This window comes from Vicia villosa, unplaced genomic scaffold, assembly GCF_029867415.1.
Source record: "Vicia villosa cultivar HV-30 ecotype Madison, WI unplaced genomic scaffold, Vvil1.0 ctg.001217F_1_1, whole genome shotgun sequence".
Lineage (NCBI taxonomy): Eukaryota > Viridiplantae > Streptophyta > Magnoliopsida > Fabales > Fabaceae > Vicia > Vicia villosa.
The window spans coordinates 462,721-478,933 of NW_026705539.1; the positions used below are offsets into that span (position 1 = coordinate 462,721).

Sequence of the window (16,213 nt, forward strand, 5' to 3'; positions counted from 1 at the left end):
TTTGATTATAGGAATTGAGATGATTTGAATACATTAAGGTAATGTTCTCCATCTAACTTTTTGACTTAGATACCGAACCAATTACAAATTGAGATGATTTGAATACATTAAGGTAATGTTCTCCATCTAACTTTTGACTTAGATACCGAACCAATTACAAATGTTAAGAATTACATGGAATGGAACCTTTCAACATTTGTGTAATTATTGTGGATACACCTTAGAATACTCCTATCAAACTAGCCAAATTGTATCATATTTATAAACTCCCTACAATTTCGAATCTTCCAATATAATATTTAGTATGTTAGCTAACTTGCTTTATGTTACCAATATATGACTTCTACCATACCAAAAAAAACCTCGCATCTATCTATTAACAAGTGCATGTAACTTCAAGAATGAACATATATATATGTTTCAATTTTTTTAAACTTATAGAGCATTTTTTTTTAAAAGCTTCAATTTTTTTTCAAAAATGCTTTATAAGTTTATTACAAACAACATTTTATTAAAATTAAAATACGTTTATTTGTTAAAAAATACATAAGCCCAACTACTTATACTTAAATTTGCAATCCATGTTTTGTTAAGCGTTGAAAACTAGTTATTGGTTATGACTAATTTTATTGAGTATGGATTCGAACGGTTCAAACACAGAACCCAAGGATAACTATATGATTAATTTTAGCATCTACTATTAGTTAATGAAAACTCCACACCCAGGTGGAAGAAGTCACTAATGACATAAAGGATTTAGGTTCATTTAGGATCACAAACTTTTGAGTTATTATTTGGGTTCATGTTAGCATTTATTTTATATTATTTGCAATTATGTCTGATTACGAACAATATAAACAAAATAATCGGCAATGCAAATATATAAAAAAATGTTCAAGAAAATATCATAAATTGAAATAACTAATTGTATCACTTACTATAGTAAATAGATTACAGAATGAAATATCACACAGAAACAAAAGAAAATGAGTTAAAAAGTTAAAGATCAATGTAAACTTATAACTAAAAACAAAATAACTCAAACTAAAAAAGAAAGAGTAGCTCTCTCTCTACATCACGAATGCAGAAGCGAAAATCACGAAAGCCGCAGATCCGGCAACAGTGAATCCGTTCAAAGCAGCATTGTTTTTGGAGGGCGATGGTGCTTTAGCTGGAGACTTCGAGATTGGTGCCGGAGTGACGGCAGGAGGAGGAGTGGAAGGAGAAGGTGGCGCGACGACTGTGGATGGTGAAGGAACTGGAGCAGTGCCAACTGGTGGAGATTGAGCAACGGTGAAAGTCACCAACAATGCAGCAACTAACATCAACACAAGAGAGTAAGAAGCCATTGCAGAAAGATGAAGAAAAAGATGAGAGAGTTGTGAAGAAGTGAGAAATTGTTGTGAATAAAATATTAGGGTTCGGAGGGTATTTATACAAGAAACGTAACCGCTTGAAGACGCGTTGATCTATTTTAAATTACTCCTATCTTTTATTCTTTTTGGAATTTTATCATGTGTACTACTTGGCAATTCGTAATTCTTGTGTATTCAGATAAAGACGCAATAAATAAATATTCTTCGTTAAACGAATATTCGGTAAAAAAAATAAAAATAAAATTGAAACAAAAAAATATTGAAAGAAGAAAGAAAATATACTACTCTGTCTATTGTTATTCACTTTATTTGTGTCTATTTAATCATACATAATAATCATACATAATAATAAAGCAAAATGAGTTTTTAGGAAATTTTGACAAGTGTCACTATTATGGACAACTTACTATTTTAATAGTTTCTATTTTGAGAAATCTTACTATTATTTTACAACTTTTATTTTCTTTTTGAAATAATTTTATATTTAATTTAGTCTTCCAAAATTTATTATTAATTATTTTATTTTTGCTCACATGCATTGTTTCACGCTATATCATGCATTCTTTCCATTTTTCAAAGCATAGTATTATTAATACAAATATCAATAGATTAGTACCAAAGATAAACCAAAAGTTTAGTTTTGTCTCTTATAGTACCAATGCAGCATCATTATATTACCGTTGCAATTTCATTTCTTATTCCAATATTTCATTTTTTCACCTTTCAAATATTTCATTTCTTAACCCTTTCCATTATATTGTATCTTTTCTTTCCAACTTTCATTACTTTAATTTCCATTGTTTCAATTTCATTCAATCTGTTTTGATTTCATTTCCATTTCTGAATCTATAATATTTCGAAATTTCAATTAAAAAAAGGTAAGATTTTATTTTATCAATCTTAGAATATATTCATTTACAATTCTCTAATTCTTTTCACATATGAAATTACTTCCATTTCTATGAAACTAATTTTTGTCTGTACTATAAACTCAATGTGTTTTCATCCTCCCTTTTCTGAGTTTTAATGACGCATACCAAACAGTTCTAATGGTTTCATTGTTGTGCTTTCCTGTTATCGTTAGTTTTAATATCTATGTTTTCAAAAACTATAATATTTGAGGTCTCTACTTTGGTATTAAATTGTTTATTGTTAAGTTCTTGAAATTAATATATAGCTTTGTTTTGACCGATCAATATTGTTATCGCAAATCTGTATATGGTCAAGACATCTCATTAAGATTGGCAAAGACAATGACAACAACTAAACTTAATGGCAATGAACCATTTCCTCTATGAACTTGCAATCCATACTCAATTTTCTTTCAAAAGCTAAACATTATCATTTCAATGTATTATTTGTTGGTCCATAACTGTATTTTATTTCAAATGTAAACCTTTTGATTTTAAAATACCTTTAATTTACATCTATTATCTATATTTTTATCAATAAATTTCACAAATCACATATGAAGAGGTAAATTTATTTGGGAAATTTCGGCAATATTTATAAATTTTGATAGTTTCTCTCACCGTATTTTGAAATCACATATAAAAAATTGTGAATGCTTTCAATAACTATTTCAAGTGAGTTTCCTAACATTTCTTCTATGTCTATTTTTTTTTTAAAATGACTTTTGTTCTATAATTTTCTAACATCTATTGCATTGAATATCTATCTTTTTATGTATATTTTTAGGTTTATTCAAATTGAAGACAAAAATTTAACTACTGTTTGTTTTTGACGAGAAATATAGTGTAAAGTACTATCTTTCATATTAGCTGATTTGTTTATATTACAAAAATTAGCATGTGTTTGGGTGAAGACTAAGTTGTGTTATTTTTTAGTATAGTTGGACTCTTTATCTTTGGTAAGATTGCTGGTTTTTGAAATTTGTAACAAGCAACTACCATAATTGATTTTTTTCACCAAAAAAAATAGTAGTTTTTATAAATTTGGCAGGTAACCATTTTGGTTTTTGAAAATATTTTTAAAAAATAATAAATTTGTGCTAATTGTCATTTAATATGTTTTTATAAATGAAAATAAAATTAAATATTGAAAAAAATACTATCTTAAAAATTTCAATTTTTTTGTTAACTATTTGCTTTTATTATTAAACCTCTTTAATATAATGGCTTAATTATATTTAAATTTTAAAATAGGATAAAACGACATAAATTCAAAGAATAGGATAGGTTGTAACATTACAAAGAATAGGATAAAATGGCATAAATTGAACGCAAATATTTATTCAAATTATAATGGGTTAATTATTATAAATAATTTAATTATTTTAATATTAGTTGACTACTAATTATTTATATTATCCAAATATAATAATGGTGGTTAATTCAAATAAATCCATTATATTATTTATTTACTTAATTTTAATTACAATTAATGCTAATTATAATTATATTTAATTTTAGAAATTATTTTATTATTCTAATTTGATCTTGATTGATATAAATAGAAATAAATATGTAACAATAAATTATTCATTTATAATTCAATATTAACTTTTTAAATTTGTATAACTATTTAATGAATTTCAATAAATCATGATTATAATTTAATATCAGTTACATCTTATTTGTGATATGAATAGAAATAAATATATAACTATTAAAGATTAATTTTATAAATTATTTTATTATTTTATCATTTTTTACTACAAATTATTTAAATTCTCTAAACATAATGATGAATTAAAATAAATCTACCTTAATGTTTTTGGACTTAATTTTGGAAATATCTTTTATTTTATTTGAAATAGAACAATACTTATCAACTTCTATAAATATAATTAGAGCTGAGTAAGCGGCCTAACCTGTTTAACTTGCTTCGCATAAATCTAAAATTTAAACGAACTTAGCTCTGTTTATATGCAATTATTAACGGATTGTGAGTAGCATTTAGGAAATAAAAAAAAAAAAGAGAAATCCACATTAAACTCAACACAAAATCTTTATTAACTTCTATATTATAATGGATCTATTACATTAAATGCTAACTATAATTTTATTTTATTTAAAAAATTATTTTATTATTTTAATTTAATCTAGAATAATAATTATCTAACTTCTCAAATTATAATTTTAACTCGATCTGCATAAATTAGCGGATCAAATTGTCCAAGTTATTGTGTTAGCAATTATTAACAGGTTGAGATACGTTGTTAATTTACAAAGAATAGAATAAAACGACATAAATTCAACAAAAATTATTTATTCCAATTCTCTAATAATGATTTAGTTATAATAAAAGTTAATTTTAATAAATAATTTAATTATTTTAATATTAGTTTACTACTAAATATTTATACTATCCAAATATAATGGTGGTTAATTCAAATAAATCCATTATATTATTTATGTACTTAATTTTAGAATATATATTTTATTTTTTTAATTTTACTTGAATTATAATTATTCAACTTCGCATATATATGAATTATTATTTCTCATCACGAAACGAGTAATACGAGGAGTAATATCAATTTTTTTGGAAATCCAAAATAAAATTATATTGCAACAAGACATAAGATATGTAAACTAATTACACCAATAAAATACAATCATATATCTAAAATTTTATACATGAAAAATAGATCGGTATATTTCTTTACTCTTAATCCTCACATATACAAACTTCTTTATGTATACTATTAATAACAATAACATTTTACTTATACAATAGTAATTTTACTATAAGTAAAATTTATAAATTAATTGTTTTTAAAATATTTTTTTTACTTAAAAATTATTTAACCCGTGCCTCGCACGGGTCTTAAGAACTAGTTTAATTTTATATTAATAGCTCATAATATAATATTTATGATCTTTTTTTTAATTAACCATATTATTAATGATCTTTAACTATATATAAATGACAAATAAAGATTTGATCTAGCTTCTTACTTTAAGTTGATTCTTTATTTAATTTATATTTTTTATTCCAAAAATAAAACTTAAATACACATTATTCTCTTTATTTTGACCGAATTCAAATTTAATCTTCTACTTTAAAATTTGAATTTTTCTTTTTTTTATAGTATTTCTTTCTTTTTAGTCCTCCTCGTTTTGTTTTTGTTATTTGAGAGTAATGCATGCAGCACAACTTAATTAATTAAAGATTTTGAAATTAATGTTTTAAAATTGAATCGAACCTGTTGCTTGAATCGGATAATTTAATCCGATTCAGATTAGACCAACAAATCACACTACACCTATAAAATCGGGATAAATCATTTCAACTGCAAATAATCAAAATAATTTTGCAGAAGTGAGACCGATTTTGCTAGACTATTTTAAAAATAATTTTTTTTATGTTTACTTCGTTTTTTTTTTAGATTTGAAAAATTAATTATAAGAAATTTTTAAAATGGTATAGATGAAAGATAAAGAATAAAATTGAAACACATGAGACAATGTAAATGCAAATAAAAAAATAAAAAAATAATATATTCTTTGTGAACATGGAATAATTTAATGTTGGTCTTAAAAGAAATAAGAAAAATTATGTTAGCTTTAAGATAAAATATTAGAATAAATATATAAATATTCATCTTTAATTAACTTTTTGATTTGTTATTGGCCTTACATTACAATTTTTTTATTTTGTAAGTTTGTTTATTAGAACTATATTTGTTTAAAAAATTTATTTTATAAATTATGTTGGTTTAAATTTAATATGTGGCTCAACCACTGTTTAATCGATTCAATCATAGTTTAATCGATTAAACTTTGACCCGCATGTTTTATCGGTTTATTCTTCGATCCGATTTTTAAAATATTACTTGAAATAAAAATGTATTATTTCTACAAAATTAGCATCTCAAATTCAACTACTATAATTTTTAAAATAGTTAAAAGATCATTTTATTCAAATATATCATTTTGTGATGTTTAAATAGCTAAATTATTCCACGAATCATGCAACATGTGGTTGATGGGAAGATGATCTTTCTATAATTCATAATATGAAGAATGTTGTTGATGGGATTGTGAAATGGAAATTTACTTCTTTTGACCAAATCAAGAGAATTAAATCTAAACTGATTAGGAGGCTTGATGGAGTTCAACGCAAGCTTCAGCTCCATGATAATTAGGGAGGAATGCGAAAACTTGAAGTAAAGCTGCAAAGGGAGCTGAGCAGCATTTTGAACCAGGAGGAATTAATGTGGTACCAAAGATCTAGAAGCATGTGGCTATCTGACGGAAACAGGAATACAAAATACTACCAGATGAAAACAATCCAAAGGAGGAGGAAGAACAAGATCCTGATGTTGAAAGATGGGAATGGTGATTGGATAAATGATCACGAGGCTTTGAAGATTCATGTCACGAATTTTTATAAGGACCTCTTTGCTCGTCCTAAGCACTAGTGCGATTGGCAGAAAACGCAAGTGGGCTTTCCAAGCCTAGAGCCAGACAGAATTCAGATGTTAAATGAAGACATTAACAATGCAGAGATTAAGGAAGCCGTGGAAGGCCCCGGGCTTTATACACGAGTTAGCATTATTCTAATATTATTAACAACACATTTTTATCGATAAACTCTATTAAAAATGTAAGTATAGGTTTGCAATTTAAGAGGGTCAATTAGGGTTGTCGAATTTTTAATTGTTTTTACATGTTATTAGCAAGATTAAATGCATAAATGAAAGTGCGCAAAACGTAAATGACACAGAATTATCATAGTTCGCCTTATCAACATGGGATACATCTAGTCACTTCACACCTTGAAATATTTTCTACTATGTTAGATCTTTGTACAAGCCTTACATCAAGCCCTATCTTACAATCTTCTAACACAATAAAGAAGCACGTCACTTTCTTGATTTCACAAGCACCTAACCTACGGTGGACTTTGAATCGTCCTGATTCAAAGAATCTTTTACAACAATCACCAATACACATTGATGATCACACCAAAAACTATGGGGTACAAACAATACAAACTTTGACTAGAATTTGAATAATCTTTTCAACTTTGCTTGAGTTTCAAGATAAATAGTTTTGCTCTTCTATTCCACTTGAATGCAATTCAAAGTATAATACTTTAAGAGTTCTTGACAATAAATGAAACTTTTCAAAGATATGAAATTTTATACTTAAAGTTTTATGACTTAAATAATGGACAGTTCTAAAAACTCTTTTGAATTGTATGTAAAAATGATTAATGAAAGATGTTGATGAAAAATGTGATAAAGGTGGCTAGACTCTTAGTTAGGTAGTATATAAAGTAGATGGTATATTTGTTTGTAACTAACTTATTCACTTGTATCATTTCATTGTTTTCAATATACAAATTTCTCAAGCTTCTTATCTTTTTCCTCTAATATCATGATTTCTAACATGGTATCAGAGTCAAGGTTTCCTCCTTGAAGCCCAATCCCGCTTCAATTTTTTGAGAAAACTCAACTCTCCGTTGTTTCTCTAAACGATTCTCTCTGTTTTCAGTTTACGATTTCGCTTTATCATAATCTTGTTTGTTTATTTTCTTCCCTAATTTCCAGGGTTCCAAGATCAGTTGGTTTGATGTGTTTCATTTCTTTGTTTAATTTTCTCGGTCAGATTCCTTTTTCGTTTAGATTGTCTCCCAATTTTGTCTGACTATTTACTCTAATTCAAGATTGATTGTTTCTTTTGTTCACTCGTTATCAATTCTTTCTCTTCAATCTATTTAATCCTTTTTTTTTGCACTAAAAATGTTAAGCCTTCTACAACTATTAATAATATTATGTCTCTATATAATATAGTTGCCCCTTTTGCTCTTTCAAAACAATATATGTTAAAGCCTTCTACAAACTATTAATAATAGGAGCGGTGAAAATGAATCTCATTTTTCTATAAGATTGCTCAAATCAAGCAAATCTTTAGCAAGATCACCTCTTTGAAGATTGACAATTTAATCACAACTGAGCCAACTATGATTATTGATCACGTGGTCTCTCACTTCACCAATTTTTTTGGCATCAATAATATAATTTATGAAAATGGACTCGTTGAGGAGGTCATCCCTCCCCTTATTAATGAGAGCACCAACATTCTCCTTACCCTACTGCCTTCTAGAATTGAAATCTGAAATGGTTTTTTCTCCTTAAATAAAGATAGAGCACATGGCTCTAATGGATTTGGCGCATTCTTCATTCAGACCTATTGGGAAATTATTAAAAAGGACATCTTTAATGCACTCCATGAGTTCTTCACTACCAGAAGTATCATGCCCAACATGAATGCCAACGTAATTATATTCATTCCTAAGATACCTAATGCAAATACAATTAATAACTTTAGACTCATTGCCATGACTAACGTCAAGTTCAACATCCTCTCCAAGATTCTTACAGACATGCTAGCTCTTATCATGCCAAATATAGTTTCCAAAGAGCAAAGAGATTTTATAAAGGGAAGAGACATTAGGTAGTGTATTTGTCTCACCTCTCAAGACATAAATTTGTTGCACAACAAGTCTTTTGGTGGAAATCTTGCACATTGCAAAAGCTTTTGACACTGTTGATTGGGGATTTTTAATTAAGCTTCTAAAGACTTTTGGCTTCTGCAACACCTTCTGTGACTAGATCAAAGTTATTCTTCACTCTGTCAATGGGAGACAACAAGGTTTCTTTTCTTGCTCTAGAGAAGTCTGACAAGGTTACCCTCTGTCTCTTCTGCTTTTCTGCCTTGTAGAGGAGATGCTCAGTAGACGCATTGCTAAGTTAATGAACACTGACAATATCAAGCTTATCAAAGGTAATAGAAATGCCTTTGTGCCATCTCACATTTTGTATGTTGATGATGCCATTCTTTTTTGCAAGGCCAACTCTTCCAACACCCAAGACCATTCACCTTCAACCTGTTTTGAATAAAAATCAAAATTAGGTTAGCTGCTTGAAAAGCTTTAATGATGACTTTTGGTGGTAGGGTGCATCTTATTAAGAGTGTTGTGCATGGAATGCTCATTTATTCTATAATAATATACATTTGGCATGTTAGTTTAATCAAAGATCTAAACATGTGTTTGAGAAGCTTCATGTGGAATAGGGTTCTAAACATTAGGAAGTTAGTAAATGTGGCTTGGAATATAATTTGTACCCCCATTTTTTAAGGGGGCCTTGGTTTAAGGTCTATTTCTAAAGTTAATGCAGCATCAGGTATGAAGCTGCTCTGGCATATGCTTCATTGGATTCATAGTGGGCACAATTTCTTAAAACCAAAGTGGTTAGAGGCAATAGATTCATTAAGCATCATATTTTCTCATCCATATGGTGTGGTATTAAAGACAAAGTTTCTCTCATTAATGATAACTCCATGTGTAGCCTCTATTTCAGCCAAGCGGAATCTAATGAACATCTCTTCCTTCATTGCAGTTTCTCTAGAAGAATTTAGACATGGTTCCAAAATCTAATCAAGCACACCATTGATCTTACTTATGTCAGCTCCACTTTTGAATTTTGCAATAGAGACTGGAGCCCTCAATGCAAGATTGTTATTTCTACTGTTGTTGTCATGATCTACAATTGGATTTGGCTCTTTAGGAACAATGTAAGACCCAAGAACATTAATCATGGTTACCAAAATGCCATCTCCACCATTGCTGCAAAGGTGCAACTTTTAAGCAATCTTACCAAAGAAGGCACGAGCTTCTCCATCCAAGATTTTGAAATTCCACCCCCTGTATGTAGAAGCCATGGGAGCAATCCTAGCAGTGGAGATTGCCTTCATCAACAACTGCAATTATTTGTGGGTTGAGTATGACTCAATATTAGTCACTCTTGTTGTCAATTGAATTATCATCATTACGACTAAGCTTCAAAATTAATGGAACAACTGCCTCGTCAAGTTAAAACCATGGATTTTTTTTATCTCTCATATTTACAGAGAAGATAACCATTGTGTAGATGCTTTAACTAATATAAGGTTAACTTTATGTGACTTTACTTGGTAACCATTGTGTAGATGCTTTAACTAATATAAGGTTAATTTTATGTGACTTTACTTGATGAATTCACCCCAATTATAATTAGAGAGGGTCTGGTCAAAAATAGGCTTGACTTTCCTTGTATAGACAAAAAAAATTTAACATTTATTTTGTTATGGGGATGAGGACTTTAAATTAATGAGAATATTTTTCATAAGCTCATAATATAAACTATAATTTATTTTAAAAATATTAGAGAAAATCCGATTTTTTAAGCAAATTTCTCACCCTATTAAGAGTCCAAAAAATACCAATTTTTTATATTCAGTGTTTCTTTTAACAAATTATTTAATTTTTTATAATTCATTGTTTTTTTTTTTTTGCATAACTATTACTAACCGTAAAAGAGATGCAAAATCAAGAGCTGATTCCCAATAAAAACGTTCAACTGTTTTTGTCTTGGTTCAGTTAAACTAATTAAAACAAACAATTTACTGTCCTGTGGTTCTATTTATCCTTGTTGTTGTTGAAGAGATGCACGTACAATCCAAAAAAAATAAATTACATAAAATAATTGCAAGGAAATAAGAGTAGATGAAAAAAATAAAAGTATCACTCATTAAAATAATAAATACATCACAAAATTAATTAAATGAATGAGTCATCACACGGATCGAAACAACACAAACAAACAAAAATCACGATCCATGTACATTCGTGATTAAAATCAAAATAGATCTAATTAAAAAGTAAAAGTATCTCTCTACATCATCAACGCAGCAGCGAAAATCACAACAGCAGCAGATCCGGCGACGGTGAATCTGCTCAAAGCGGCGCCGCTATTGGAAGGTGATTGGGCTTCAGATGGAGGATTAGAGATTGCTGATGGAGTGACGGCAGGAGTGACGGCGGGAGTAGCTGGGGAAGGGGAAGGAGGAGATGGTGGAGAGCTGGGGGTGGACGGTGAAGGAGATGGAGCGTTCTTCACAGGGACAGGAGGAGATGCCGCCGGTGAGTTAGCTGTGGGAGAAACAGCTGGAGACGGCGAAGAAGACTTAGGTGGAGAGGCAACAGGTGATTTGGTGGGAGATGATGATGGAGATTGAGCAATGGTGGAAGTCACCAACAATGCAGCAACTAGCATCAGAACAACTGTGTGAGAAGCCATTGTTGAAAAAGATGAAGAAAAGAGATTCAAAGAAATTCAACAATTAAGAGAGAATTGAAAGATTAGAACGTTTGAGAGTGTGGAGAAAGGGTTTTGGTTAGAAGGGTATTTATAGAATGTAACCGCGTGATGACGCGTTTTTAGATTGGGTCGTTATGAGCCGTTTGATATTCTTTTTTTTAAAGATAAATTAATATTAGGTCTATATTTTTTTTTGGAAAACAATAATTCGCAATCTTCATGTATGTAGAAAAAAATATTCCGTTACAGATGGAAAATAAAATCGAATCAAAATCAAATCAATTTTCATTATTTGTTTATCTCTTTATATTATTTATTTCTATCTAAATTATAATTTATTTTAATTTTGCTTTTAAATTGGAATCAAATCAAAATTAATAACCTAATTTTAATTTAAGTTTTAAAAAAATTGATTTATAAACCAATTTTAATCAATAATTATTTTATAGATATTGAACAGATCAAATTTAAATTCTTAAAAACAAACTTTTAACATTGTTGAACACATTGAACCGATCAAATTTAAAATTTAAAAAATATTGATTTATTTTTCATTTGAAAGATAAATATGTTCAATAATAAAATTTGAGTTAAAAATATTTCACCGACTTCATCTAAAAAAAGAGAAAAAGAGATATGCATTGTAACATGACAAATTTAAGAATTTTGATTAGTTGTATGTGTAAAATTAATTTATATGGTCAGTGCACTACCTTTAAATTCTTTAAAAAGATAGACAAATTAGCATTATTAAATTCAAAATTAAAATATTAACATTCTAAACAACAAAATAAATATTAGAGTCAATTTTTTTAGAGTTAGATTAATATAGACACAAAATTAAAATATTAAACATTCAAAACATTTCTTTAAACGCTCTTTGAGTCAATCACTTAAATTTTTTTAATAAAAAAAACACAACAAAAAATAAAATAAAATATAAATTATTAATAGTTTCAACGTACAATTTTTAATACAAATTTTTTATATTCAATTTTTAAATAAGTTTGAGTATACACAAATTAGCATTATTCTAATATTATAAATAACACATTTTTAATAATAAATTATGTTTATTGAATCATATTTCATAATTAATTGTTAGCATTTTTTTCTAAAGAATATTTATAAAATTGAATAAATAGTACTTAATTTATAAATTTATGATCATTTCGTTTATGTACACTTCTAGAGTCTTGTTGATTTCGTCTTCAAAAAATCTATTCATCATTCTCTGATATTCAGTGTCTACAGTTTCATGCATAGGAATTTATTGTATTAGTAATTGACGTTCTACAGTTTCATGCATAGGAATTTATTGTACTCAAAATAGGCATTCATAAATGACAATAATTTACACCAAAATGAATTATCCACCAATTTATTGATGTTGGGAAGAGGGTATGAATCTTTGATTTAGGCCCGACTTAGGTCATTATAATCAATGCACACCCCATTTTCTCGATGCTTTTTGAACCAAGACAATTAGAAAGCCATTTAGTGTATTTTAACACGGAAATGAAATTGGCACGGAGTAGACCCTTAACTATGCTCCCAATGGCGTCACCCTTTTTGGAGGACTATTGTCCCTTTCTTTGGAAAACGTATTTGGTAGAAGGGTCGATATACAATTGATGACAGGCTATATTGGGATACATATCGGGCAATTCTTCTTATGAGGTCATTATGTCAACTAGGTTGGCCCATATCTTAACGACCAAAATCGGGTTATCATCGAGCTGCACATTTTTGAACTCTCTCAAACCACATTCCTCGAAACAAGGTTATCTCTTAGAGGTAATTTATTTTGCAATATTGTCCAAATGACCACTGAAACATAAGTGAGATTAACTTATTCTAAACAATTTTACTATAACAAAACTGTTCTGGCCTGGGCCGAGCAGGCCCAGCTCCTCTCACTAGCCGAGCAGGCCCAATTCATTGGGCCCATTTACTGGATAACCGTCAAGGAGTTATCCACGCGCGAAGACCACGCGTCACGCAGCGGGGGATTCGGTCAACCACCTCCGAACCCTACGCTATGATCATCCAGAACGTGGGTCACCTGCTGACTCAGCCCTAGCACAAGGACGTTCTGGCAGTTTCCTAGCACGTGGGCCTCCAATTAGATTCGGCCCAATTAGGAAACCTTGGCCCAGCGCTGGGGGCTATAAATACCATCTCTCACCAGAGGGTCAGGTATTCTATTCTATTTTATTCACTCTCAACCCTCATTCTCTGATAGCTACTAACTTAAGCATCGGAGAACCTTGCAGGTACCCCCCCCCATCTTGCTCTCCAAGCCAGATTCTGCTGCCTTGACGATTCTTCTGATCAGGTACGATCAGTGGCGCCGTCTGTGGGAATCTTGCTCCCCCTTCTTTAACAAAGATCAAAGCATAACCTTTCACGATCGTCATGGCTAACAACAACAACATCCCAAGCTCCGACCCCTTCCTCCTGGAACATCTGATCGAAGATTCCACCCGCGAGGTGACGAATCGCCGCCGGCAAGAAGAACCACAACATGCCCTTGTCGGACAGGGAAGGTCGAGACATGAGACTTCGCAACCTAGGAGGCGGCGGGTCCAAAACATCCAGCAGCTGCAGGGCCTCCAACAGGTTCAGAATGTCGAACAAAACCCTCCCGAGGGACACGTTCAGAACGGGGAAGACCAGCAGGCCCGAACCCACAATGGGCCTGAGCGCCCCCAGAATGAGAATGAGACCGACGCCAGAGATGGGCACGCTGCTTCCTCATTCACCCACACCTCCGACAGGCAGAGGACCCGTCATGTAGAAGAAGAGGAACCGCTCAACATCCCCGAGGATGCTGACCCCGTCACTGTCCTCCTGCTCAAAGAACTGCAAAAGACGAACAGCCTCCTCCGACTTCAGGACGACCGTATCCACGAGCTGGAAAGGAAGCGACGGTACCGCTCCCCTCCGCGGAGACATTACCGGTCACGCTCCTATTCCTCCTCGCGCTCACCTCCGAGGAGGCACCGCCGGCGTTCCTCATCTTCTTCACGCTCGCCACCTAGAAGACACCGCCGTCGGAGATCATATTCCCGCTCTCCACCAAGAAAGAGCAGGAAGAACCAGAGACCAGAGGCCACTGAAGCAAGAAGCCTCTCCCCCGAGCAGGGTCATCAGGGCCCCTCCAAGGCTGTGCTGAAACCCCGCGAGCGTCCCTCTCCTCGGGATAATCGCGCCGACCAGGAAAGACCCCGGCGAGGCAGACATTCAACTTCACCAAGACCGAGCGACGAAGAGGACTTCCGCAGCCCTTTGTCCGAGAACATCCGAAGAGCCCGCCTTCCTCGAGGGATGGAAAAACCCCCGGCCTTGGACCAGTATGATGGAACCACTGACCCCGACGACCATATTCGGAGCATCGAAGCGGTCATGGACTACCACGTCGTCAAGGGCTCTATCAAGTGCCGCATCTTCCCGACCACCCTCAGGAAGGGAGCAATGACTTGGTACAGAAACCTCCGCCCCAACTCCATCCATTCCTGGACCAACCTCAAGGAACTCTTCCTGAGCCATTTCACAGCCTCCCGACGACAACCAAAATCAGAGGCCAATCTCGAGGCCGTGATACAAGGACCCAACGAACCTCTTCGGGATTACCTCGACAGGTTCAACAAGGAGGCCGTCCAAGTACAAACAGAAGACTACATGAAGAGATACCTCTTAGAACGGGGACTTCTCCCCGGCAGTGACTTTAAGAAGGCCATTAAGAATAAAAAGGTCCACTCCATGAACGCCCTCCTTCGCAAAGCTCAAGCGTTCATCGCGTTCGAGGAAGGAGAGGCTGCTGCCATCAAAGCCTCGCGAGGCAGTGACGCCGCTCGCAGTACAAACTACGAGCACCCAGGCTCGAAGAGAGGGCATGAAAAAAGGAAAGACGACAGATCTCTCGACATCAAAGAGCGCCGAGGACCATCTGGTCGCTTCAACGACTACACCCCTCTGAACACCTCGCGGGAGAGGATCCTGGCCGAATGCCAAAACACCGACTTCAAGAAATCAAACATCAGGCCCCCAAAGTCGAACCCCGCAAGGCCGGGAACCGACAAATCAAAGTATTGCAAATACCATAAAAGTCACGGCCATCTGACCGAAGAATGCATCTGATCGTACCTGATCAGAAGAATCGTCGTAGGCTGCTCGGACTGGATCTTCTAGGAAGGAGGAGGGGGGGTGTACCTGCAAGGTACTCCAATGCCAAAGTAAGTTGACGAGCAAAGGAGCGCAAGTACTAGCTAAGAGTGAGTAAGAATTGAATACCTGACCCTCTAGTCAAAGAGGGTATATATAGCCCCCAGCGCTGGGCCATGATCTCGCTATTGGGTTGGATTCCCAAGCCCAACTAGGAGACTGCCAGGTTTCCTGAGCGGAAATATCGGAGGTGCGTGTACGCCCTCTGTCCTGGTTAACCGCTCCGAAGTCCAAGGGAAGACGCGGCCTTTTAGGAGCCACGTGGGATCCGAGTTACTCGGAGGATTGGATATGAAGGAGCCCTGCGCGGAGCAGGGTCCTCGGCAAGGATGACGTCCGGGGGAGAGTTAATGCCGAGTGAGGTCGTCTGCTCCGGGTAAGGTGTTAGTGCCGAGCAAGGCGTGTCGGGAAGGCCATGAACTATTCATGGGCCTCTGAGGCTTATTGGGCCGAAAGCGGTGTTGGGCCTAGCCTTGGCCCAGTCCAGAACAGG

General features: G+C 33.1%; 2 protein-coding genes across 2 annotated transcripts; both read right to left on the reverse strand.

Annotated features, from left to right (window-relative positions):
- Nucleotides 1–975: 975 nt before the first annotated feature.
- LOC131634075 (classical arabinogalactan protein 1-like) lies at nucleotides 976–1,378 on the reverse strand. The gene has a single exon (XM_058904754.1). The coding sequence runs from the start codon at nucleotides 1,347–1,349 to the stop codon at nucleotides 1,071–1,073; it is 279 nt and encodes a 92-aa protein (XP_058760737.1). The 5' UTR covers nucleotides 1,350–1,378; the 3' UTR covers nucleotides 976–1,070.
- Nucleotides 1,379–10,899: 9,521 nt separating this feature from the next.
- On the reverse strand, nucleotides 10,900–11,566 carry LOC131634058 (classical arabinogalactan protein 1-like). The gene has a single exon (XM_058904738.1). It carries the CDS (start codon nucleotides 11,470–11,472, stop codon nucleotides 11,068–11,070), a length of 405 nt encoding a protein of 134 aa, XP_058760721.1. The 5' UTR covers nucleotides 11,473–11,566; the 3' UTR covers nucleotides 10,900–11,067.
- Nucleotides 11,567–16,213: the final 4,647 nt, after the last annotated feature.